This window comes from Hevea brasiliensis, chromosome 3, assembly GCF_030052815.1.
Source record: "Hevea brasiliensis isolate MT/VB/25A 57/8 chromosome 3, ASM3005281v1, whole genome shotgun sequence".
NCBI classification, from domain to species: Eukaryota; Viridiplantae; Streptophyta; class Magnoliopsida; order Malpighiales; family Euphorbiaceae; genus Hevea; species Hevea brasiliensis.
Genome location: NC_079495.1, coordinates 102,241,853 through 102,266,571, shown reverse-complemented (window position 1 = coordinate 102,266,571; position 24,719 = coordinate 102,241,853). Strand labels below are relative to the sequence as shown.

General features: G+C 35.5%; 5 protein-coding genes across 8 annotated transcripts; 1 reads left to right on the top strand and 4 right to left on the bottom strand.

Moving 5' to 3' along the window:
• Positions 1-1,363: 1,363 nt before the first annotated feature.
• On the bottom strand, positions 1,364-5,084 carry LOC110653598 (uncharacterized). 2 transcript variants are annotated; one of them, XM_058144250.1, is made up of 6 exons: positions 4,806-5,084; positions 3,707-4,301; positions 2,916-3,512; positions 2,216-2,824; positions 1,767-2,089; positions 1,364-1,665 (listed from the first exon to the last, which is right to left on the bottom strand). In XM_058144250.1, exons 1-6 carry the CDS (start codon positions 4,917-4,919, stop codon positions 1,591-1,593), a joined length of 2,313 nt encoding a protein of 770 aa, XP_058000233.1. In that variant the 5' UTR covers positions 4,920-5,084; the 3' UTR covers positions 1,364-1,590. The 2 variants fall into 2 exon arrangements, with proteins under 2 accessions (XP_058000233.1, XP_058000232.1); XM_058144249.1 differs by having other exon boundaries at positions 1,767-2,824; positions 4,806-5,081.
• A 1,031-nt stretch (positions 5,085-6,115) lies between these two features.
• On the bottom strand, positions 6,116-12,741 carry LOC110653597 (uncharacterized protein At1g51745). Its single transcript, XM_058144247.1, has 4 exons — positions 11,958-12,741; positions 9,481-10,046; positions 9,011-9,310; positions 6,116-8,030 (listed from the first exon to the last, which is right to left on the bottom strand). Exons 1-4 carry the CDS (start codon positions 12,137-12,139, stop codon positions 6,766-6,768), a joined length of 2,313 nt encoding a protein of 770 aa, XP_058000230.1. The 5' UTR covers positions 12,140-12,741; the 3' UTR covers positions 6,116-6,765.
• A 1,181-nt stretch (positions 12,742-13,922) lies between these two features.
• LOC110653587 (gluconokinase-like) lies at positions 13,923-18,786 on the top strand. Of its 2 annotated transcripts, XM_058144246.1 has the most exons (5): positions 13,923-14,046; positions 14,244-14,376; positions 14,516-14,558; positions 18,031-18,110; positions 18,206-18,786. In XM_058144246.1, exons 2-5 carry the CDS (start codon positions 14,358-14,360, stop codon positions 18,622-18,624), a joined length of 561 nt encoding a protein of 186 aa, XP_058000229.1. In that variant the 5' UTR covers positions 13,923-14,046; positions 14,244-14,357; the 3' UTR covers positions 18,625-18,786. The 2 variants fall into 2 exon arrangements, with proteins under 2 accessions (XP_058000229.1, XP_021664991.2); XM_021809299.2 differs by lacking the exon at positions 14,516-14,558.
• Positions 18,787-18,859: 73 nt separating this feature from the next.
• On the bottom strand, positions 18,860-22,577 carry LOC110653595 (cell division cycle 20.1, cofactor of APC complex). Of its 2 annotated transcripts, none has more exons than XM_058144245.1 (7): positions 22,451-22,577; positions 21,103-21,188; positions 20,689-20,964; positions 20,305-20,574; positions 19,611-20,192; positions 19,261-19,534; positions 18,860-19,150 (listed from the first exon to the last, which is right to left on the bottom strand). In XM_058144245.1, exons 3-6 carry the CDS (start codon positions 20,932-20,934, stop codon positions 19,394-19,396), a joined length of 1,239 nt encoding a protein of 412 aa, XP_058000228.1. In that variant the 5' UTR covers positions 20,935-20,964; positions 21,103-21,188; positions 22,451-22,577; the 3' UTR covers positions 18,860-19,150; positions 19,261-19,393. The 2 variants fall into 2 exon arrangements, with proteins under 2 accessions (XP_058000228.1, XP_021664997.2); XM_021809305.2 differs by lacking the exon at positions 22,451-22,577 and adding an exon at positions 21,344-21,536 and having other exon boundaries at positions 21,103-21,310.
• On the bottom strand, positions 21,994-24,719 carry LOC110653593 (cell division cycle 20.1, cofactor of APC complex). The gene is made up of 6 exons (XM_058144244.1): positions 24,313-24,719; positions 23,893-24,168; positions 23,500-23,769; positions 22,828-23,409; positions 22,450-22,723; positions 21,994-22,347 (listed from the first exon to the last, which is right to left on the bottom strand). The coding sequence occupies exons 1-5, from the start codon at positions 24,409-24,411 to the stop codon at positions 22,583-22,585; spliced, it is 1,368 nt and encodes a 455-aa protein (XP_058000227.1). The 5' UTR covers positions 24,412-24,719; the 3' UTR covers positions 21,994-22,347; positions 22,450-22,582.

Genomic DNA, 24,719 nt, shown 5'->3' with positions numbered 1-24,719 from the left:
ATTGTCCGGCAATTAGGCTGTAGTAGTGAAGCTCATTTTTTATTGTCAGCTGGTGAAATAAGGGTAAAAGTTCTCAAGATTTGTCCATATTAGTCATTCACAACCATAAAAATATTCGTAATAGAATCTTTGTAAAATGTATTTCCAATTACCATATCAAATATTATTGCACTAGGTTAATATTTATTTATTTTTTAAACTAAAATTATAACTTATATGAAAAACAATTATTTCACTGATTTTTTTTTCTAATGTATTTTCGTGACTTTATTCTAATTTTGCATTTAAGCTCTTCCTGTAAAGCTATATAATGTACGCATACGTGCTTATTTTAGTTGCATAAGGAATTCGAACTCTCTTTCAAATGCAGTATTTGAAAATATAATGGAGCCTTAATATCCACAGGTTTATTAACTAAACAACAAATGACATCTACAACGTGGCCAGTTGTGCAGAAATGGGATATTCCTTTCATGACTCTGTTGTGCAGAAATGGGATATGCATTGGAATGGACCCAAGTTATGTATCATGTACTATATTTAATAAAATGTACAATTATTCATTGGCAATGCACGATTTAAATGATAAAAATCTAATATTTAAAAATAATGTCAAGAATGATTGAAAAGGTGAAAACAAAGCAAGATATAAGTTGATCGCTATGAGCAAATTTAAAATTTTTTCGGTGAATGGAATCCTAAACCGTTTTGAGCCATTATGGCAATTTCATCATGCATGGTTGAGGTGATGAAAATAACTATAAGATTTCGGGTAAACATGCATACACGTGCTCACTCAAAACTAAATTAAACCTGAAAATTTAAAAATCTTTAATTTTTTTTATTACAATGATTTTATAAAATTAAATTAAAATATAATAATTTTTAACCGTAATAATTACTCACAAGATTTTGGAAGAGAAGTTGATGGTTCTTTAGTTTCCTTCTTGTCATTATTTAAGAAAATGATGATGGCACGGCTTTTGGTATACCAAACAAACACTACCTCATAATATGAAACGAGTATGTTTTACTGTCGTTTTTAATTACTCCTGATGATATTTTTGAAAAATTTGGAAATACTAAAAACCTAATAAATTAATTATTTTTGAAAAAAAAATAATTTTAATTTAGGCTATTTCATAATAAGAGAGTAATTACTATAAACATGCAATTCTCGTAGCTTATTTGTATTTGCATCGCCATAATTAATGCAGGCCAAGCTTTTTTTTGGGAGTGTCACGTGACACCACGTTGTCCTACTCATTGGTCTTTTTTTCCCTTTCATTATATGTAAGTGGCTTAAGCATTTAGATGGACTGCGGAAACACTGAGCTAATTAGCCAAACGGAAAAATAAGCAGTATTGATAAGTTATTCTTGATTCATAATCACAATCAGCAAATGTTGAGTATAAAAAACATAAAAATATCCTTGTTGTGCCCTCAATATTCATATAGGCAAAGGAAACAGAAAACCCAAAAAAAAAAAAAAACTCGGTTTTGAATTCCCAAAAGAGGTCATTCATGCTCTATCGTATCACTCCTCTGGCATGCATGCATACATTCTGCAGTTTTAATGTCAAAGCAATTCAGTTCTTGTTTTCTGGTTCACCAGCAGCCTTACAATTCTCTGTCAGTACCTGCAAAGCTGGTCTTGTTCCCACCTGTTGTGCATAGAACATACTTTATCTTTATCACCAAATAACACACAGGTTTGACAAGTTATTGAAAAAAGTTGCTATGTGTTTTGTGTCTATCACTATACCTTTGAGACTCCTCCATTTTTCTGATTGGCAATCTCCAATTTTTCTTTCAACATCTTGGTTAGCTGCCTTACGCTAAAGTCCTCATATTTTTTCTCTTCCTCAACAATCTTCTTCTTGACCTTTTCTTTATTAGGTTCTACTTTTCTGCCACTGTTGTCAATGTTCTCCTTGTTAAAGTCTGCATAGATGATCTTCTGAATTATTGCCAGTTTCTTAGTCGAAGATTTACTTGGTGTTGACTCAGTTGGCCGAGGAAACTGACCCTGAATTGTGTTGGCTGCAAATGGCGGGGAGATCACCATGCCACCTGTGACCTGGTCTCCTGAAACAACAGTTTGATAGGGACTCATTTGCTTTAAAGAAGTTGGTGACTTGTTTAATGTTTGAACGCATTCGTAAGCAGCCACAGCAAATTCTTCTTCTGGAATATCAACCAAAGGAATTATACCTGCAATTTCACTGTCTGAAACCGGAGGACAACAGAAAGGGCTTTTCTGGTCATGGATATCAGATTCCTTAGCTTCAATTACAATAACATCATCAATGTTATACTCATTTGATAAGTTATCTGAAGCTTCCTTGCATTTTTCATGCTGGAGAATGAACCTGGGACTTTCAGGTTCATCCTTTCTGCTCTCTGACTTCTCATACTCAACTTGAGGAAGAAATGGAGCCTTCTCTTGGATTTTTGCTGCATTGTCATTTTCTTGAACTTCATCTGATCTACTGCCATCAGGCAATTCCTCAATGGCATTACCATCAGAATCTTTCTCAGTAGCAGGATCTGAATGCGGATCATCACTGCCATGCTGCTCATCCTCCATCAAATTGATTTCAGAGCTTTTGCCCTCAGCTTCAGATACCTCAGGGATCAATGAATCCATGACCTCAACTGAAACTTCATCTGGAACATTAACAATTGTTTCCATGACAAAAGCAGAACTATCATCAGACACTTCAACAATCATAGAATCTTGATTGCCATTCAGTTCTTCAATTTCTGGCTTCAAAGCAGCATTCAAAGTCTCAGAGTTTTCAGTTATCACAACATGTGATCCTGAACAAAGTACATTAAATGACTTGTAAATAAAACAAAGAAGAAAATCTTAGATTAAAGGTCTACAAGGCAAGAAAAAAAAAAAACATACCTTTCTCATCCATGGATTCACAATTCATATCTACCTCTGAGGTTTCCACTTGCTGAAAAAATGATTCATCTGAACTCTCACAATTGTCTTCATCATCTTCCCCTAGTCCTGAATCGTTATCCAAATTAGTGCAAGACTCAGAACCTATTTCTATTTCCGCATTGCAATCAACCACTTCATGATCATTTCCCCTTTTATCCTCTTGATGTTTAAGTTTTGTTTCACTTTCACTCTTGTGCAACTGATCTATGTTCTGGCAAAGAACCTCTGAATACACTTCATGGTCAGCATTATTGTTGTGCTCATTGGGTTCATTCTTCATTTCACTTCCATTCTCTAGAGGCTGATCCAATTTTTGAAAAGAAACTACTGAGTTATCTATTTCATGGTCATTAGTCTTGTTGTCCTCTTGAAATTCATGCTTCATTTCACTTTCGTTCCCTAGAGAATGCTCCAAGTTTCCCAATGAAAGAACTTCAGAACTATCCCCTTCCTGGTCATTACTGTTGTTGTCCTCTTGAACTCCATGCAGCATTTCATTTTCATTCTCGAGTGACACATCTATGTTTTGGCATGAAAGAAATTGGGAATCACCTCCTGTGTGCATTATGACCAATGTCAGAACTCAGACCCTAAAAAATAGTTATAATTATTTTCCTACATTCTTGATAAATTACTTATAGTGTTATCTGTTATTTATATTTTCCACAATTTACCTGGCAACTAAACGTAATCTAGAGGATAAATGCAACAGAAAGTTACTGCTCTGGGACAATAACACAAACACATACCAGGCATATCATTCTTCTGTTCAACTTCCTCAGTTTTCTCACACAATCCCTCAATCTTCACAGCTTCAACTCTCCATTTCTCCTTCAAGCTCAAATCAGCCATGCTTTTCTCCAACAACCTCACTGATTTCCTCGTACCGTATACTCTCTGAACTGATTTTTCATCCTTCTGAGCCTCAGTTTTCCTCCTTGTTGAAACTGCTGGAGCCTTCCTCTGGGAAGTTCGCGTTGCTGGAGTCTCTGGCACATCACTCTTCTCTTGACCTACTAGTTTCTCATCCTCCCCGAGTTCCATCAATTGGGCATCCATTTTCCGGGGTGCTGAAGCAGCTGGTGCCCTTCTGCGGGTGGTGAGCATTGCAGGAGTCTCCAGTAGATTCACATTTTTGTTTTCTTGTTCAGCCTCTTCAGCAACTGTTCTTCTTGTTGCGCGGCGAGTACGAGTCACGGGTTGTGAACTTTCAGGCTCAACATTAATAGGCTTTCTCCTAGTAGAGGTTCTGCATGCAGTTCGAGGCTCCGCATTAGTAGTTCTCTCCGGGGATTCCTGAGGATTGGATCTGGGTTCATTGTTGAGTTCATCAAGTCCTTCCACCTGGAAGGAAGGGGGGAGAACTGAATTTAGTAATCCAAAACTACAAGGCATACCCAAGTGTTCAAATGTTCTTCTCAATGTCAACAGATATAATGAACAGAGGTCACATTAAATCCTTTAGAAATGCTACTGTTGAGCATTGAAAGATTCATGCAGCAACCAAACAAATTTTGAGTAGGATTTTGACAAGACACAGATCGCACAAAGAAACGAAATTTTTAGAAATCGCAAATTTTGTTTTATTTTTCATTCTCAAAATCCAGCAGTCTAAATTTATTATATCAATTTATCCAATAAAATCTTCACTGATATGTTATAAGAATACTCGTATTGTTTCAATGATAATCAGGATCTGAAAACGTTCAGATGGAAGACATAAAAAAAATGAAGAAAGAAAGAAAAAAATGAAGAGATTTTCCAATAGTTTCTTCTATTCCCTATTGATTTTTTCATTAATCAACAGAAACATGAAATGGGTAAGCAAGGATTACAAGCAAACATTACCTTCTCAAGAGCTTTGAGAGCATCGGCCATGGCGACATTGGTCATGTTAGCTGGGATCTTATTCTTCTTGCAGAGAGCTTGGAGCTCTTTCCTTGCAAGGCTGTGAAAGTCCATTTGCGATCAGAGAAGGACAAAAAAGAAACGAGGTGTTTTCTGGTAGTGAAAGACTGTTGCTTTCTTCTTCTTGTCGAGAGTGGCACGCAGAAGTAGGGATATATATAAGTATCCTGTGAAGGAATTGGAGGGTTTCAGAGAGAGTAGCGTTGAAGAAACCCTAGAAGATATGACCGTTTGAGCGTGAATTTGAAATTCAAATATAGAGTATTTTTATTTGAGAATGCATCTCGCAAAGTTTTGATAGGGTTGGAAATTTTCAGAATTACTTGTTTTGGTATATTTTATTTTCAATAGGGAAAAAATATATTTTTTTATTGTTTTTGTTAATAGGGAAAATTTTATGGATTTATGTTATAAAAGTCTAAATTCATCCCTTAACATTAATTTTGATAGTTAATTTTTTTTAATTTTCAATTAGAGTTAATTAAACCCTTTAAATTTTATATTAAAGGACTAATATGACTACTAAGTTCAAATTGAAGGGCCAAGATAATCTTTTTAAGGACATTGAGAATAAAATAAATTGACTTTATCTATTTTTTTTTAACAATAAAAAGTGATTTTTTTTGAAGGGAAAGATTATTACCAGCATCAATGTTTTTTTTTTAATTATTTATAAAAAAATTTAAATAAATTCTTATATAATCTTGTTGTAATTTTTATTTCCTTTTAAAGTAAATTATTTTTAATTATTTCTAAATATAATAATTAATAAAAAAGAAATTAATTAAATTAAATTATTATAAAAATTTAATTTCCAAATAGGCTGACTATGTTTCCTCAAAAAAAAAAAAATTATTGCCATTTAAATATTTGAATTGATCAAAATTAATGGAAATCTAATTTAAGTCGATTAATTCGAATTATATTACTCAACAATAAATATACTGATAATAAGAGAAAATACATTGATTACATTTGCATGTTGATCATTGTCGATTTAGAAATTTTTATTTACGCACCATATTTACACCATGCATAGCAAAACATGTAATGATTAATAAATTAACAAAAAAAAAAAAAGAAAAGAAAAAGGAGACACTCTCGCTATCTGTTTGATTAAAAATAATCTGGCTGTTATTTGCTCATTGCTACACAGATGCAATAAAAAGAAATGCTTTTTAATTTCCTCTAGAAGCCAAGGAAGGTAACAGGATCACAAGCACTAAAGAAAGCACATTCCAGAGAAACAATAACCTACAATTTAAATTCTTCATTTCTAATATGTAATTTTTTTTTTTTTTTTTGGGGAGCTTAGCACTTTGTGCATCACATAGCATATTTGTCCATGGCTACACAGGGTACTTATTTCACAGCAGCATAATGGCTAAAGCAGTAAGCCGTAGCTCTCATCAGTCCATCTAATGATCGATCAAATGAAAATATAAATACAAAAAGAAAGTCTACATTGATCCCCACTGCACCAGATTTCTCTCTATATATATTTTTTTTAAAATAAAAAGAAAACCTGAAAACATTAACTCCTATGGAAATAAAATGTACATATATCTATCTGAATCTCAAACTACCGGCTTCAGTCTGTAATAACAAGTCATTACCTTCTTTTCTTCCTAAATGAAAGCTTTTCCTTGTAACTTGCACACCAATGTTCAGCAACACTAAACATCATAACAACCATATGTCAAACATCTTCCCTGTATATAGTTTCACCCATGGTTACCTGCTTCACTTAATGTTCAATAAAAAGGTAACAGAATCCTCACCCTGGCAACACCAACAATGTATAGTTGCTTTGGGTGCAGATTACTTTTGTCAGGAGGAAATTAGCAACAATTATTGCACCTGCAGTATTAGTGAGCCCATATAGCAATGTACACGTTAACTATGATGGTTGTCTCTCTGCATCCCCATTTGACATAACCACTTTACATGCTGCTTTTGATGGTGGTCTATTGATCTTCTCAAGTAACCTACTGAAAACTAATTTAACAGGTATACAAGCAACTGTGGTTGGCCTAGATGTCTCAGGTTTAATATGCCCATCCATTTGACTAGTACTAGTATAATGTAAGGGCTTACCGAAACTCTGTTGAACAGAAATTGAGGATAGGGTTCTTGTTTTTTGGTTAGATGATAAACTTGCTTTCTTCGGCAGCTTTCTTGGGAATTTCCTATCCAGTGAAGGCCGAGAAATGTGGGGAAGTCCCTTCTGTGCCAAGCTTGCCTTGTGACTGAAACTCCCTATACTTAACTTCCTAAATGGCAACCTTGCTCCTTGATCTATAAATGGAGGATCCTCAGCAGCATCCTCAGCGCCCAACACAGATGATAAATGCGGGCGTGGGACCCTGAAGTTGGTCCTTCGAGCAGTCCTCCAAGCTGGTGGAAGTGAAGTATTTCCATCATGGTCAACTGCTTCAGTGCCATGATAATCATTTGCAGAAATAAGAGTTTCTGATGAACCATCTTCCAGGGCTTCAATTTGGATTGGATGCCCTACTATTGCCTTCCCATTTAACTTGCTCATAAGAGAAACAATAGGAACAAGTTCTTTTTGATAGCTCGCTTGGACCTTTAAATCCACATCTACCAACATGGATCTCGCCCTTCCACCAAAATGATGACGGCCAAAAAATGATGAATTGAAGTGTTCTGCCTTGTCCTCCCAATGTCCTTTAAAAGCAGGATGATCCTCCCAAGCCATGTCCCTCCAATCAATAATATTATGACCAGAATTATTTCTACCTTTGGATGCATACCTGGATGCATATGAATAACGACCATTATACTGCCCAGCCATTTTGGTCCCAATATATTTTCTGCCCAAATCAGCATCATCAAAACCATATCCTCTTTGACCCAAAGTGCTACCCTTTATCCCATGGTAGGTTCCATGAAGAGGACCATTTAAAACTTTTCCATCTCTATCTAGAGACTTTTTTGTAAGGTGCCGAATATTCCTTTTTCCTTTCAATTGCCATTTGGACACCGCCTCGTTAGCAAGAAAAGGATAATCAGGATAAAGATGAGACATTTCACCAGAAAATGCTAATTCATCAGGATCCTCACTGCTTGCACTTCCATGTTCTCCTGGCACCTCAGGTTGTCTCATAGCATTCCGTTCAGCTACTGTAGGCATAACAGTACCTGAACAGACAAGCAAAAGGCTAATTAGACCAAAATAAATAAATAACACGATGCATATATAAAATTAAAATGAACAAGCAAAAACAAAACCCTGCATAACAAACCAAATGTAATAATAAAGAATGCCAGCAAGTACCATAAACATTTACATGAATAAAAACACAACATCTGTAATTATGGTACGCACCCCTATGTCCACAGAATGTGCAAGGACCATATTTTACACAAAAAAGGAAAACACATTCTATGAGGAAGGCCACTAGATCCACACAATGTGCAAATTTGTAAAATAGAGGTCCTAGCAAACAATAACAAAGCAATTACAGTACATCTGTTGCAATATCAATGGTTTTGTAGACATCCACAAGCACTAGTAATAGCTCACCTATAGCAGCTATCCTAGACCTTAAAAGGGAAGGGACGAAATGATGGAACAGGAATAAAGAGAGAGTTGAGAAGGAATCTTAACCAACCACCAAGAAGAAAAATAGAAAGAAAATAATGAAATAAGTTTCCAGCCAATATCTACTTAAATCACAAATGTAAGTGCAGTTGTTGTTTCCATGTAGATCCTGTCCTTTTCCCTAATATGTTTCATGTAGTTTTACCCCGTTAAATGAAAAATTCAACAAAATGCTCAAGTTTAAGTAAAAACTCAAGTGACAAAATATCCACAAATTCCATATTATTTCTAGAGTGAAGAACATTTTGCGTGTTATGAGAATACAAGGTGCTTAGCCTAGTAAGATTTTACAAGGCTAGGGACATTGTTCACTACCAGTTAGAAATAGACGATTCTTGATCGGAAATTAGGAAAAATAATCAGCAAAGATAGTGAATTTCTGAAATTGAACAGACATTATAAGCCACGAAGCAAACAATTGATCTCTCAAATGTATGCATTGAAAAATAAATAAAGCAATCATCACTCATTGGAAAAATGGAGATAATGACATAAATAGGACCAGTAAATACTTGACCTGGAAAAACAGTCATCTCATCAGTTACATCATGTTCAGTCTCAGAAGAATCAGACTCAGACTGCGAAGAGTCAGTTTCAGAAGAGTCAGATTCAACATTTTCCATAAAACCAGACGAAGAGTTCTGTTCATTCAAGGAACTATGATGAGGATGGTCATCATTATCCTCAAACTTGGGAGGCAACATCTTAATCTGGTTTGGAGTAAGTTCTTTATCATCCAAAGAATCACTAGAATCAGCAGGAAAGTAAACACATCTACTCCTCTTTGCCCGGGAAATAGCTCCCATCTCATCAGCTCCTGAAATACAAGTAGAAATAGTACCACAGTCAGATTGCTAAATAGCATGACTTCTAATTGTGCCCTATTATGCAATACTTGAACAAGAGAGTGGATTCTGTCATGTCTCTTGACCAAATATTTCCCCAACCAACCCTCATATGAACTGCTTTAGTGTAAAGAATATATACCATTTGCATAATTTGTTCTTTCCATGTTAGGGGAACCAACAGGATGAAATTGAAAGTGATTATCAGCCATAGGTATCATAGAACCATCTGAATCACCAGATGATGGAAGCTTTCGCTTTAAAGGAGCAGTTCTGAGCCCAAAATCCTGCAATCCTCTCATCCGTGGTGTTGCTTCAGAATGATCATCTTCCGAGATTGGCTGACTTCCATCCTTGGCTTTAACAGGATTGCCAATAATCTCATCTTTAATACTTGTATTCAATTTGGCATTTCCAGTTTTTCCACTATTATTTGTCAAACCTTCTGAAGCAATGCCAGGATCCTTCTTTGTATACCCAGATAATTTACTTCTTTGGTGATCAGCAGTTGCACTTGATTTTACTTGTTTTTTCAACAGCTGTTTTTCAAGCTCAAGTGCATGAAGAATTGCATCTTCTCGACGTGCATATTTCTCTCTTTTTTTTGTTGGCATGCCCTGGGCAGATTCAGCCCTTTCAATGCAATCATCAAACTCACCACATCGAAATGCCTTCACACGCTTAGATTTTTCTAAATTGTACCAGTCCCTGAAGAAGTACAAGAGAATGTTTTTTTTTCATCACAAAAAGCATACTCAAATGAAATCAGAATAAATAAGTAATGTCCATGGAGACATAAGAATTCAGTAACTTGAAATAGAGAATCACATTTTGTTCCAATGTTTTCCAGGGAGAAAAAAGGGGAAATAAATACTGATCAATATATCCAACAGATGTAGCACATCAACAAAAGACTTATCTCTCCAAAAGATTACTTTTCACTGTTCCCATTTTGTCCTCTTATGTCTACACAACGTAGGAAATATCGAAAAGAGAAGTGCAATCCTTATCACAGGGAAATATCACAAAATAAACTCTTAAGTTTATATGTCAAGAAACTATAAAAAGTGAGCAAGAAGGAAAAACTATAGGCTAAACCAAGAGCCATGAATATCATGTCTTAAAGTCAATATGGACTTCAAAAAGAATTCCTTTATATCTCAGTCAAATAAACCTGATTAAGAGCAAACAAATTGCTCTTCAACCAACTTACTTTTTAGTCCAATGCTAAATCCAGGTAAATGAACTACAAGTATAAAAAATTTGAATTATCTTGTATGTTATAAATGCATAATCTAGTAACAAAATGCTTTTGTATCTTATGTTTCCGAAAAGAAAAGGGGATGGGGAAGGAGAGGTAAGGGGAGCAACCAATTCTCACCAAATAAACGCAGAGTTCATGCATTGCACATCAAACTTATCTTCTAGATTATTCTTGTATACACATGGTGTAAGACATGATATATGACCATATTGCAACTAGGTGACTAAGAAAACATCTTCATTTCTGTCATCAGTTAGGTTATAAGCTAGTTTAAGTGTCTACTTAAATTATATTTCACCGATCTGCTTGGGTCACACCTCAGCATCAACGCTCAACACTAAGTCTAGCAACTCTATTGTGGTCAGGTGAAGGTCTGCACCTCTATTACATTTTGCCTGCCACCATTTATTTTTTCTATTTACTTGATGTCATTTATCTTATACTATTGATACAAGTTTGAGTATTAATTTATGGTGTGTTGTCATAAAACCAATGAAATTAAAAGCAACAAAACAAGAACAAAGAAAAGGACTGGATAACACCAAAGAAAAAGAGAAGAACAAATAAGACTTTCACCGAAGAGAAAGAAACACAGAAAGAGAACAAGAACACCCTCCCCCTCCAGATAGCATTTCCATTGTCACAGCTAATCAGTCTTCTTTCTCTCTCTCTCCCCCCTCTACTCTTCATATCTCTTATCATTTTTTTCCCCTTTGTTTCACCTATTTCTTTTCTTATTCCCTTATTTTATCCAACTGAATTCTAGAAAACCTAGAATTCATGTCCCTTGCTACTAAGGAGATAGGCACTGATACATTTTAATAATTTTTCCTTCATCTATTTTCTTTAGCCCTTTGCTTCATAGAATATGGATTCCAGCAATGCTAGCATTAGTTGCAGATTAGTTGTTTTTTATTGTAGTCTTATGAATGTATGATGTTATTTGAAATTTCTAGCAAATTTCTTTTCTTTTGCATCTCATCTCTCAAAGGTATCCACCTGTGCCCTACACACTCCACACTTCAACAAATTTCATCAAAAAGACAATAAAGCAATATTGTCAAAGGACCTAACATTCAGCCACATTTACAGAGGCAAAACCATATCACTTACTCTTGCCCAACGGGAAAAAAACAGAATGAACTTTTTGTTATTACCAGCTACCAACATTAGTAATAGCTTTAGCATAATCCAAATGCAACCTCTTAACACCAGAAAATCAAATATTTCTCAATCCAAAAAGAAAAGTGTTTGTATAAGTGAAAGAACTGAACTAGAGACTAGTAAATGATAAATATTGTATTAAAAGACGGAGAAAAAAAAGGTCAATGGCAAACATAGATAAGAAAACGTACACACTAGCGTCTTCTCTTCCAAGGAGCTTGACCGGAGTCCCTGTTCGGGGAGAAGAGAGATTACACTCTGCCAGCTCTTCGGGGCCCATTATCTTCCCCGGCCACCACGAGCCGTTCCTCCTTCTCACCCAAACGATCGGTCCTACACTACAATCAGCCGCACCGGATCCCGAACTTCCCATCGCCTCTCTCTCTCTCTCTCTCTATATATATATATTGGTTAACAGGCGCCCGCGCGCCCAGGAGCGCGCTTTCAATATCTCTACGGTTAAATTCAGCCCCCAGCAAAAAAGAGAGAGAAGCGGAGGAACCGAAAACAAGCGTGAGCGGACGATCTGTACGCAGGGAAAAGGGCTTCCATTCAGATTTGGGAATTTTTCATTTTCATTTGCGTTTCTGGGGTTTTGTCTCAGTTTGAATTTGATTGATTGTCCTCTCTCGCTCTCTGGAAGCTTCTCAGACTATAAGACACTTGGCGTCAGTGTCGGCGTCGGCGATGGCGGTGAAGGTTGGTAATATGGCTGAGTGGTGGTTTGGTAATAGGGATGAATGGGGTTGGTTATGGTATTTGGGGAAGTAAGGGAAGAGAAAGACCCAGCAAACAGAAACGATGAACAGGAAAGAAAGAAAAACGAAGCGGACCAGTGGGTGAGGAGAAGAAGAGCAGTGGCTCACTGATTCACACGCGGATAACTCGCTCGTGCTCCTTATGCCTTTGTCCTTTCCGCTCTTCCCCTCTTTTCTCTGCCATTTGGGCCTCCATGGGTCTCCCATCTCAACCAGCAACCAGGCCCTCTCCTTTATTACATTTTTACAGAATAATTATATTCTTTTATACACAAATTATGTGCCAATTTAATTATGTGATTAGAGTTAAATTTTAATTTTTAATGATTAATTTAAAATTTTTAATAAATATTTTAAATTATTTTAATATTTAATAATTACTAATTTAATATTATAATCATATTGCAATCAATTAATCTTATCAGATTATTATTTGTTAAAATAATAATATTTTTTTTTGAAAATTATATTATTTTTAAAATATGATATTTATTCTTTTATTTTAGAAAGTAATTAAAAATTTTGATTTTTGCATCCATCTGAATACATTTTACCGAATATAAGATAGAGTAAATATTGATTGGTGAAAATATTACTAAGTATAGTAATGAAAATATCCGATCCAATCCAATTTTATTATCGCATATTTGAGTAATATATAATTGAATTAAAAATATAAAATATATTTAAATTAATATTTTAGGTAGAAATATTTATATTTAAAGTTGTTTAATAAATAATTAATTAAATATAAATATGTTTTATAATAATATTTATAAAATTTTAGATATTTTTATTTAAAAAAATTAATATTTAAAAATTATTGAAATTTTAAACTATAAATCATAAATTTTTTTTACAAATTATTAATTAAAATATATGAAATTAAAGAAATTTGAGTAATATTTAATAAATTTTGAAACTAATATAAATAATTTAAAATAAAATTTAATTAAATTTAATACAAATTTAGTATTAAAATTATTAATCAAATTTAAATAATTTTAAATGATGCCTGTATATTCGCATATTTAGTAGGTAAAACCTTAAATACTTATTTCATTTTTATTCTTTAATTTTAATTATTATTAAAAATTTCATAATGTTAATTTTATAATTTTTTTTAAATAAAATTAAAATTTAAAAATTTTAAAATAAAAAATTTTGGTTAGAGACAAGAGTGAAGTCCTTCGGCAATAAAAATTAGCCTCTTTCCTTGTACACCCACAGTTCAAAGATGGCAATTGGACTGGACCTGTCTATAGCAGATATGATTGAAAGCCATTGTTATCCAGGCCTAATTAATACGGTGCATTTATGAGGTTGCCAAGTCAACTCTGCACATGAGGACAATGAAAAATGCCATGTACACGATACAACCTGATTTTGTGTAACATTTGAACACGTAATGTACAACAAAATTCAAACTTAGAAAGAGAGTTGTATTTATTGCATTATGCTTCAAACTTTGACATTACTGGATTTGTTTGATGTCTGCTTTTCCTGCACTTTTGTCTACAACGTATATCTCTATTGCTTTCTTACTCAATCTGAAATTGAGTTTAATTCTTATTTCATGCATGAATTTTGCTAGCAACTAAGTTCCTGTAATTAGCCATAATCTTAGGTCAGCTATTAGAATATGTTGATAATGATTATCAAGAATTTTTCTTGTTCAATTCATTGGGGCTTGATTTCTATCATGGGGATTTCTTGCAGTGGCATTCATCTATTCCTGGTAAAGAAATGATCTGTTCCTAGTGTTGTCTTTTGTAGCTGCATATCTTTATGATTGCTGAGGCTTCATAGGTTTGATTAAGCTGTGGACCAAACATGGCTCCTGCGCTCCAAGGTAAATTATTTATTTATCTGATTTTTCCTTTCTGTGTTTGAGACAAATTTCATTTTCTACTAGTTTCTTTCCTCTATATGCTCTTGTCAACTGTCCACTTTCTAGTTCTTGATGATTTTTTTTTTTTTTCAATTTACAGGTAAAGTTATCGTGATTACGGGTGTCAGCGGTGCTGCGAAATCGTAAGTTCTATCCTCACTTTATATATTTGCTATAGTGCTAAAAAACTCAACTAAACTCAACTAAACTTTTATCTTAAAAATTTGGGATCGGTTATATGGATTCTCTTTCTTCACTCTAAACGATTTTAGATTAAATTATCGGAAATGTATAATACTTTTAGGTCATATTGTACTATGCTTCTCCAAGTCAGTTTAGGTCTATCCCTTCTTTTCTTTCTATCTTCTAACCTAATGTGCTCTACTTGTCTAATTGGAGCCTCTGTATATTTATGCTTCACACGACCAAACTACCTCAATCTCCCTTCTCTCAATTTATCTTCAATTGGCACCACTCCTAACTTTTCTCTAATACTCTTATTACGAACTTTATCTAGTCTAGTATGGTCACTCACCCACTTTAATATTTTCATCTTCGCAACTCTTATCTTAGACACATACAACTCTTTAGTATCTAACACTCACTACTATATAACATGACCGGTTGTATGGCTGTATGGTAAAATTTTCCTTTCAATTTATTGGGAATCTTGCGATCACATAAAACTCTCGTAGCACGTATCCACTTCAACCATCCGGCTTTAATTTCATGACTAACATTCTCCTCACATCTCTCATCTACTTGAAGGATTGAGCTAAGATATTTAAAGTGATTACTTTGAGGTAGTACCACTTCATCCAAACTAACTCATTCTCTATCACTAGTTCGGCCTTCACAGAACTTGCAATGGATGTATTCTGTCTTCGTTCTACTTAACTTAAAGCCCTTTGACTCTAGAGTACTTATCCAAAACTCTAGCTTTCTATTGACTCCTTCTCGTGTCTCATTTATCAGAACTATATCAGTCGCAAACATCATGCACCAAGGGATACTCTCTTATATATATTTCGTCAATTTATCTAAAACTAATGTAAAAAGGTAAGGACTTACAGCTGAACCTTGGTGCAATCCAACTGAGATAGAAAAATTTCTTGTGCCCCTTCCCACTGTGCGCACAATAGTAATTGCTCTTTCATACATATCTTTTAACACATATATATACACCTAATAGATGCCCTCTTTTGTTCTAATACTCTCCATAAGACATCTCTTAGAACATTATCATAAGCCTTCTCCAAATCGATAAAAACTATGTGTAAATCTTTCTTCACATCTCTATATTTCTCCATCAAGCTTCTAATGAGAAATATCGCTTCCATAGTTGAACGACCTAGCATGAAGCTAAATTGATTGAGAGAGATAGAAGTGTTATGATGTAGTCAATGTTCCACAACTCTCTCCCAAAACTTCATAGTATGGCTCATGAGTTTAATTCCCCTATAGTTTGAGCAACTCTGTATGTCTCCCTTATTTTAAAAAATAGGTACTAAAATACCCATTCTCCATTCATCAGACATTTTCTTTGAGTTTAGAATCATATTAAACAATTTAGTTAACCATGACACTCCCATATCTCTCAAATACTTCCACACTTCAATTGGTATTCTATCGAGTCCATAGGCTTTAATCACTTTTATTCTTTTAAGTGATTCCTTTACTTCTAAATATCTAATCCTTCTAGAATAATTCACATTCTTTTCTATTATTCTATAGTCTATATTCACGCTATTACCATATGGACTATTATTAAAGAGATCATCAAAATAATTTCCCCATCTTTCTTTAGTGTCCTCATCTTTCACTAACATTTTTCCTTCTTTATCCTTAATGCACATAACTTGATTGAGATCTTGACATTTCTTTTCTCTCCTCCTTGCTAATCTATAAATATCTTTATCCTCTTCTTTAGTTCCAAGTTTCTCACATAACTTTTTAAAGGTCTACGTTCTTACTTGACTAACTGTCTTTTTTACCTTTTTCTTTGCTATCTTGTACTGTTCATATGCTTCATTATTATCACACTTAGGTAATTTCTTATAACATTCCCTCTTTCTCTTCACTGCCTTTTGTGCTTTCTCATTCCACCACCATCTTTCTTTTGAGAGTGGTCCATGTCCTTTAGGCTCTCTACGTACTTTTCTAGCTACTTCTCTAATATTTGATGCCTTCTGTATCTACATATCATTGGCGTCCACATCCAGCTTCCGCGCTTCGGACTTGAGAAGTTCATTTTTAAACTTCACTTGTTTTAATCCTTTGAACTCCAATTACTTTGTTCGAGTTACACTATTTTTTCTAATCTTACTTGAATTGTTCCTAAACTTGACATCCAAGACCACTAACCGATGTTGACTTGTTAAAGCCTCTCCCGGAATGACCTTGCAATCCTTGCATAGAGCTCTATTTGTCTTCCTAGTTAAGAGGAAGTCAATTTGACTTCTATGTTGCCCACTTTTGAAAGTCACTAAATGTGACTCTCTTTTTATAAAGTAGGTATTTGCTAGTATTAGGTCGTATACTATAGCAAAATATAGGATACTTTTTCCTTCCTCATTTCGACTACCAAAACCAAAACCTCCATGAATCATAACCTTGCCTATCACTTCCTATATGTCCATTTAAATCTCCACCAATGAAAATATTCTCTTCATTTAGTATGCTTTGCATTAGATCATCTATATCTTTCCAAAACCTTTATTTACTCTCACTATCTAGTCCTATTTCTAGGGTATAAGCATTAACTACATTTATTGTTTCTCCTTCTAATACTAGCTTTACTAGTATAATTCTATCTCCTACTCTTTTCATAGCTATTACAACATCTTTCAATATCCTGTCTATGATTATGCCCAATTCGTTCGTATTCCTCTCATTTCCAGTAAACTACAGTTTGTACCTTGAATTACCCATTTCCTTGCTTTTCTCTCCTACCCATTTAGTCTCCTGAATGCAAGCAATATTCACCAGTCTCCTTTCCCAGGTATCCACAAGCTCCATTAGTTTTCCTGTAAGTGATCCAACATTTCAAGTACCAACTCTGATTCTCCTCTTATCTTGTTCCTTCCTAGTTGATCTCCTGCTATGATATCTTTTATTGTTCTTTATGTCTATCTTGTATTCTATTCCAATATCTATTTTACTATCTGTTCTATGGATTAACTTCTTTACCCACACCCGTCCATGATGTGAGAACTCTTGCTCATTTAACACCACACCCGGGCGCCGGTATGGTGCGTCGCTTTTGGTGAATGTCCTACACTCTTGCATATTTCTCACTACACTTAGGTTTCGATGTAGAGCATCATAAGTAGAGGACGCCCCAACGTTTATATCATTTGAATCCATATCATGAGATCTGACGAAACTTTTGTGCTGGTTGTCACTTACCGCAACCCTCTTCCTTTATCCGGGCTTGAGACCGGCTAAGAACAAACTACTTAGGCCGAGTTCTGTAATGCTAAAAAACCCTGAATTCAATTATTCACTGCAATTTCTTTTTCCCCAGTTCATTGTGTTATGACACTCTTTATATATGTTTTTTTATGTCTTGATCTGGGTAATGAATTCTCATATATTGAGTGTGTGCTTCAATAGCACAATAGGTGAGATGCTGGCCAAAGTTTTGAACTATAGTTTTCTTGATGCCGATGATTTCCACTCACAATCAAACAAAGGTATTCATATCTAATTACTATATTCTTTTGTTGTTTTTCTATTGAATGCACATATTCTCTTCTCCTATACTGCATGTATATTGATTTCCTCACAGAAAAAATGCATCAAGGCATTCCTCTATCAGAGGAAGACCGGATTCCATGCTTGAAAGTCTCCAGGATCTTAAGGGAGAGGTTAGCTGGTGGAAAAACTGTTGTACTTAGCTGTTCTTCTCTGCAGAAGAAATATCGAGAAATTCTTAGGTCTTCTGACTCTAATTATCAACTTAGAAGCTATGTCAGTGCAGTTAAGTTTGTGTTGCTGGATGCCAAGGCTGAGGTGCTTGCAGAGCGGCTAAAAAAAAGAGCTGCAGAAGGGAAGCATTTCATGCCAGCAACTCTTTTGCAATCACAGATAGACTTGCAGCAGATGGATGATTCTGAAGGAACATTTAAAGTTGATGCTGCTACTTTAAGTCCTCGAGCAATTGTAAATGACATTAAAAGCTATGATTTTATGATCAACAGCACCTAAATCATTTTCACAACTAAAATGTTTAGCAGCCAAGAATGGCCTTGGTTGGCTCATGACATCACATTTCATAAAATTTTTGTTGTTATACACTAATATGCTTTTCTTGTAACAATGTTCTCACTACTTATTATCTGTTTATTTTATTATCACTAACGTTCTTTAGCTGTTGGATCAGGTACCATTATCCTCTTAACACTATTGTTGGAACGCTTCCAACCATTATTAACAATGCAGATTGATAACAAAATTAAATTATAGAACCTAATTTAACATGTTTGGCTTGGTGCTGCTTCATTTTCTTTCTGCGAATGATCCATTTTAGGGGGGAAAAAAAATCAAAAGACCAAGGTATTCTTGGTACATACACTCTTGCCCAAAACCCAAATTGAAGTTCGAGGGTTCTTCAATGTTACTTTACATGTTACAATCCCGTCTACATGGTGAGATTTGAGACCTTTCTGCCTTGTCCTGAGACCGAATTGTTGAAATGGAAGACACAGGCAAGATATTAAACTTCTATTTTAGCCTGCCACATACAAAGAAATGTCACTTAAAAAAAATTACACTTTAATGCTATGCAATTAGAGCAAGCTAGAAAATTTTAGACAAAACCTAACTCTGCTGATTTCTTTATACCTCGGCAATTATTTTACTCTAAAAGAAACTGACTGTGCATTGTTTGGTTCTTGTCTGAATCACTAGACACAAAACAAGGGTGTATTGAGACGCAAGACTCCGATGAATCCAGCTTCTATCCTCATGATCCTCATCATCGGATGCGAGCCAGGTGGGAAAATGGCTCAGGATTTGCTTTTGGAGTAGGTTTAGCCACTTCTGGAATCCCAAAAACATTCCAGAATTTAAGTGTTTCATCGCCAGCTGCCGTTGCCACAGAGCAACCATCTGGACTCTGAAGAAAGTTCATAAAACCAGTAAGTAATTGATTTTAATAAAGCCCAAAACCTGTTAAGAAAGTGATTTGTAACCTGAGCCATGAAAAGTATTCTAGATGTGTGGCCAGTGAGTTCTGCCATTTTCACCATTGATGGATATTTCCAAAGAGTGAGCTGATTCTGGTTAAATCCATGAGCGCTAAGCAGCTCCCTCTCAATCTTGCTCCACAATAGAGAACAGACTTGAGAGCCAGTGTCTACTGAGTTCAAGCAGGCACCGGTGTGTGTATTCCAAAACTTTATGCACCTATCACCACCACCTCCTCCAGTGGCCAGCAGATTTCCTTGGAATGGACACCAGGCGAGAGCTTTCACTGCAGAAGTATGGTCCTCAAGCCTATGAAGCCATTGTGAAGCTGCATTTGATGATGTCACAGACCTATCCCATATGTGAACGAGGTTATCATTGCCCCCACTTGCCAATTGTTGGCCAGAAGCTGACCATTTAAGCCCACAAACCTCTTGTTGGTGTCCTCTATAAGTCTCCACAATGTGTAATCTAATTCTCACATCATTATTAATTATTTGGCCATCCATTCCTCCAGTAGTAAGGATATGGTTGTTCCATGCCAGCGACCCAACTCGTGATATGTGGCCACCTCTCAATGTTCTTAGCTGCAGAAGTCATCAATGGAAATAAACCATGAATAAACCAAGAGATTACAAGCCCAAAATATTAAGAAAAAGAAGGCCAACGAACATAGAAAATCAATATCAAGTAACAAACCTGTCGATTAGCAGCAGAATCCCATAACTGGACCTCAGAATTGTTCAAGCCAATGGCAATGTGGTGACCATCAGGAGCCCAATTCACACTGGTAACAGGACCAATTTCATTATCAATTGTCACAAGTTCGGAGGTAGAACTATCAGAAGCATCCCACAGATAAACTGTGTTTCCAAGAGCTACAGCTAGAACATTGCTGCTGCCCCAATCCAGCAAGTTCAGGTAGAAATCATCAACAAGGTCAGGGGCATCCAATGTCCTCTCAGAAGTCTATACAAGGATGAATAAATAAAATAATTAATAAAGAAGCTATATGTATCCAAACTTTATGCTTTAAAAAAATAAATAAATAAATAAAGAGCAAAGGGAGATTGGATATGATACCTGTGGAATGTGTCTGCGGGGCTTAGTGGGTTTAGCCTGGAGGTGAGATGGGGAAGTATTCTCCTGCGGGATCAATTCAATAGGAGCAGGAGGCTTGTCCTTAAAAGCTAGTATTCGTGTCCGGTTCAGGTGCAAAGCTTCTGCTAGTCGCTTCCTGTAGGCCTCTCTTGATGGCGAGATCACTGCTGGGTTCTCTTTTGCTTGCTTACCCTCAGTTAGCATGTAATGGGCATAGTCCCAATCCATTGCTGACCGATTCGGAATAAATCTATCCAACTGTTACATCACATGATCAAAACCCAATTCCCAATTACATCATAGATAGGGTTTAGAACGCAGCAAACTTAATAATTCAGGAACCTCGAATACCAACACCATCTATATACAAATAGAATAAAATTTTGACTATCTTACGTTTTCTTTAGAACTCCTTCGGAGGAGCTGTTCTTGAAGCGAGAATCTAGATTGTGCTTTCAAATTTGAAGAAGAATTTAACGACCCTGCATCCATTTTGATAAATACCAAGTTACCAACAAATCAACCAAAAAAAACAAAGACAAATACAAACCGAGAAACCAATTTTCCTGCAAAAAGAAAGAGAATTGGATATAAAAAGATAAAAACTAAACAGAAGATAATGATAAAGAAAAGAAGAGAGCAGCGAGACAGAGAGTGCTTCGTGCGCTTTGATGTTTTTCTTTCAGAAAACACGATTGTGAATTGTCAAGTGAACATGTAGGTATTGGAATCCATTAGGGTTTTTATTTGCTTAGTTTGTTGAATGAGGTGTGCCTTCAAGATTTTGAGAAGAAGAAAGAAGCCGTCAAGATTTGTTTCAAATGAAAATAAAAAGAAAAGGAATATCTGGATTTAAATAGCCGTTGTAAATATTGACCAAAATGACCCTTACTCTCCTCGCATGCTGCAGCAGTATGTGAGCCCCAGTAAATTTTCATAACTTTGTTTTATTATTTATTTATTTGGAATTTCTTACCTTTTTATATGATAAAAATATCTGGATATGTATTTCACATTTTTTAATCTTATCTTTATTAAATCGATACAACATAAATTAAAAATATATTACAAATATATATTTAGATAAATTAAATTTAAACTGAATTTTGAATTCAAAATTTATCTGGATTACGTATTCACAATTTTTAGTTTTAAAATTTATTATATTTAAATAAATTAAATTTAAAAAGAATTCTAAATTCTAAATTTATAATTTCATCTCTTTTAGTTTTTTTTTTATTTTCTAATTTAATATATTTTTGTCACGCTGCTTCACTTTTACATTCCTTTCTGTAACTTATCCATTTTAAAAAACTTAAAAAGAACCAATCTGGGATAAATAAATAAATAAAAAGATCGAGTAAAAGAAAAGATGAGAAAGAATAAACAAATTTACGTGGTTCGTCACATGAGAGTGACTACATCCACGGAGAAAGAATCTGAATGCTTCTATATTAAAAAGGTACATTCACTCTTCTACAAAACTAAATTGGCTCTTTTTTTTTTTTTCATCATTTGGTTCTGTCATGACTCGAAAATGATTCTAACACTGAGCCACTTCATTGGTTTGTAGGATGTAGGTTCTTCAATGTTACTTCGCATTAAGGGCCATGGGCAATTGACACCAAACTTCTACTTTACGCAGCCTGCTTGTACAAGCAAGGAAATGCCAATTAGAAAATTGCCCTTCAATTGTAGGCGGCTAGAAAAAATTTAGACAAAATAAACTCCGATTTCTTTATACCTTGGCAAAGTTTGGTCTGAAAAGAAACTCAAGGTGCTTTTTTGTTTAGTTCTTCCTCTCCGAATCACTAGGCTGGTATCTCTCCGAATCACTAGGCACCATGCAAGTATCCCAACTTCTATCCAAATCTGTTCAGCGGATGCGAGTCAAATGGGAAAATGGCTCGGGATTTGCTTTTGGAGCAGGTTTAGCCACTTCAGGAACCCCAAAAACATTCCAGAATCTAAGTGTTTCATCGCCTGCTGCTGTTGCCACTGAGCAACCATCTGGACTCTGAAGAAAGTAAACCAGTAAGTATTTGAATTATAAAGCCAAAAAACAAGTTAAGAAAGTGAACCTTTTTTTTTCGGGGCTCATCATTTGATTCCCATTGTTACCTGAGCCATGAAAAGGACTCTAGATGTGTGGCCAGTAAGTTCTGCCATTTTCACCATTGATGGATATTTCCAAAGCGTGAGCTGATTCTGAGTAAATCCATGAGAGCTGAGAAGTTCCCTCTCATTCTTGCTCCACAATAGAGAACAGACTTGAGAGCCAGTGTCCACTGAGTTTAAGCAAGCACCAGTGTGTGTATTCCAAAATTTTATGCACTTATCACCACCACCTCCTCCAGTGGCCAGCAAATTTCCTTGGAATGGACACCAAGCGAGAGCTTTCACTGCAGAAGTATGGTCCTCAAGCCTGTGAAGCCATTGTGTAGCTGAATTTGACGATGCCAAGGATCTATCCCATATGTGAACAAGGTTATCATTGCCTCCACTTGCTAATTGTTGGCCAGAAGCTGACCATTTAAGCCCACAAACTTCTTGTTGGTGTCCTCTATAGGTCTCCACAATGTGTGATCTAATTCTCACATCATTGTTAATTATTTGGCCATCCATTCCTCCAGTCGTAAGGATATGGTTGTTCCATGCCAGTGACCCAACTCGTGATCTGTGGCCACCTCTCAACGTTCTTAGCTGTAGACATCGATGGAAACAAATTGAGAGATTGGAAACCCCAAAAAGAATAAAGGACAAGAGGAGGCCAACAAACAGAAAATCAGTAACCTGTCTATTAGCAGCAGAATCCCATAACTGAACCTCAGAATTGTTCAAGCCAATGGCAATGTGGCGTCCATCAGGAGCCCAATTGACACTGGTAACAGGACCAATTTCCTCATCAATGGTCACAAGTTCTGAGGTAGAACCATCAGAAGCATCCCACAAATACACTGTGTTTCCAAGCGCTATAGCTAGAACATTGCTGCTGCCCCAATCCAGTAAGTTCAGGTAGAAATCATCAACAAGGTCTGGAGCATCCAATGTCCTCTCAGAACTCTATACAAAATGAAATCAAAGAATTAATACATAAATTAGATGTATCAGCATCAGCAATCCGAATTTTATACTTTAAAACAAAAAGAAAAAGAAAAAAAGGCAACGGGAGATTGGATATGGTACTTGTGGAATGTATCTGCGCGGCTTAGTGGGTTTAGTCTGGAGGTGAGATGAGGAAATGTGCTCTTGTGGGATCAATTCAACAGGAGCAGGAGGCTTGTTCTTGAAAGCTAGAATTCGAGTCCGGTTCATGTTCAAAGTTTCTGCCAGTTGCTTTCTGTAGGCCTCTCTTGATGGTGAGCAGTCTAAAGGGTTCTCTTTTCCTTTCTTACCTTCAGTTAGCATGTAATGCGCATAGTCCCAATCTATTGCTGACCGATTCGGAATAAATCTATCCAACTGTTACATCATATGCATATGGATTAAGATACAATTCCCAAATATATCACGAACAGGGTTTAGAACACGTCAAATTTGGACTAATAGAGAAACCCCAAATTTCAAAATCTAGTAGTGAAAAGATTTAAAATTTGAGTATCTTACGTTTTCTTTAGAACTCTTTCTCTGAGGAATCTGCTCTTGAAGTGGGAATCGAGATTGTGATTTCAAGTTCGAAGAAGAGTTTACTGATCCTGCATCCATGATGTCAATACCAAAAAACAAAAACAAATAACAAAAAAGATAGATAATCCTGTAAAACAAAAGAGGATTAGATAGAAAGATAAAAACCAAACAGAAAACAAAGATAAAGAAGGGAAGATAGGAAGAGCGAGACGAGGGCTTTGCGAGCTTCGTTGTTGATCGAGAGAGATTATTGTGAATTATCAAGTGAATTTGTGGATTTTTATACCGATTGGAATCGAAATTAGGGTTTTTTTTATTCGCTCGGTGGGCTGAAGTGTTCGCCGCCAAGACCTTAAAATGAACATAAAAGAAGAAAAAGGAAATCT

Excerpts from the sequence above, each read along its gene's own strand:
- LOC110653597 (XM_058144247.1), bottom strand. The coding sequence starts at position 12,139 with ATGGGAAGTTCGGGATCCGGTGCGGCTGATTGTAGTGTAGGACCGATC. Across the intron at positions 10,047-11,957 it reads GGAAGAGAAGACGCTAGTGT|GGACTGGTACAATTTAGAAA; the intron begins GTACGTTTTCTT and ends GTACTTCTTCAG. Across the intron at positions 9,311-9,480 it reads AAGAACAAATTATGCAAATG|GAGCTGATGAGATGGGAGCT; the intron begins GTATATATTCTT and ends CTTGTATTTCAG.
- LOC110653598 (XM_058144249.1), bottom strand. The coding sequence starts at position 4,919 with ATGGACTTTCACAGCCTTGCAAGGAAAGAGCTCCAAGCTCTCTGCAAG. Across the intron at positions 4,302-4,805 it reads CTCTCAAAGCTCTTGAGAAG|GTGGAAGGACTTGATGAACT; the intron begins GTAATGTTTGCT and ends CCTTCCTTCCAG. Across the intron at positions 3,513-3,706 it reads ACAGAAGAATGATATGCCTG|GAGGTGATTCCCAATTTCTT; the intron begins GTATGTGTTTGT and ends TAATGCACACAG.
- LOC110653593 (XM_058144244.1), bottom strand. The coding sequence starts at position 24,411 with ATGGATGCAGGATCAGTAAACTCTTCTTCGAACTTGAAATCACAATCT. Across the intron at positions 23,410-23,499 it reads ATTCTGCTGCTAATAGACAG|CTAAGAACGTTGAGAGGTGG; the intron begins GTTACTGATTTT and ends CGATGTCTACAG. Across the intron at positions 22,724-22,827 it reads GAGTCCTTTTCATGGCTCAG|AGTCCAGATGGTTGCTCAGT; the intron begins GTAACAATGGGA and ends TACTTTCTTCAG.
- LOC110653587 (XM_058144246.1), top strand. Across the intron at positions 14,559-18,030 it reads GTCAGCGGTGCTGCGAAATC|CACAATAGGTGAGATGCTGG; the intron begins GTAAGTTCTATC and ends GTGCTTCAATAG. Across the intron at positions 18,111-18,205 it reads CCACTCACAATCAAACAAAG|AAAAAATGCATCAAGGCATT; the intron begins GTATTCATATCT and ends ATTTCCTCACAG.
- LOC110653595 (XM_021809305.2), bottom strand. The coding sequence starts at position 21,198 with ATGGATGCAGGGTCGTTAAATTCTTCTTCAAATTTGAAAGCACAATCT. Across the intron at positions 20,575-20,688 it reads CCCGCAGACACATTCCACAG|ACTTCTGAGAGGACATTGGA; the intron begins GTATCATATCCA and ends ATCCTTGTATAG. Across the intron at positions 19,535-19,610 it reads GAATACTTTTCATGGCTCAG|AGTCCAGATGGTTGCTCTGT; the intron begins GTTACAAATCAC and ends AACTTTCTTCAG.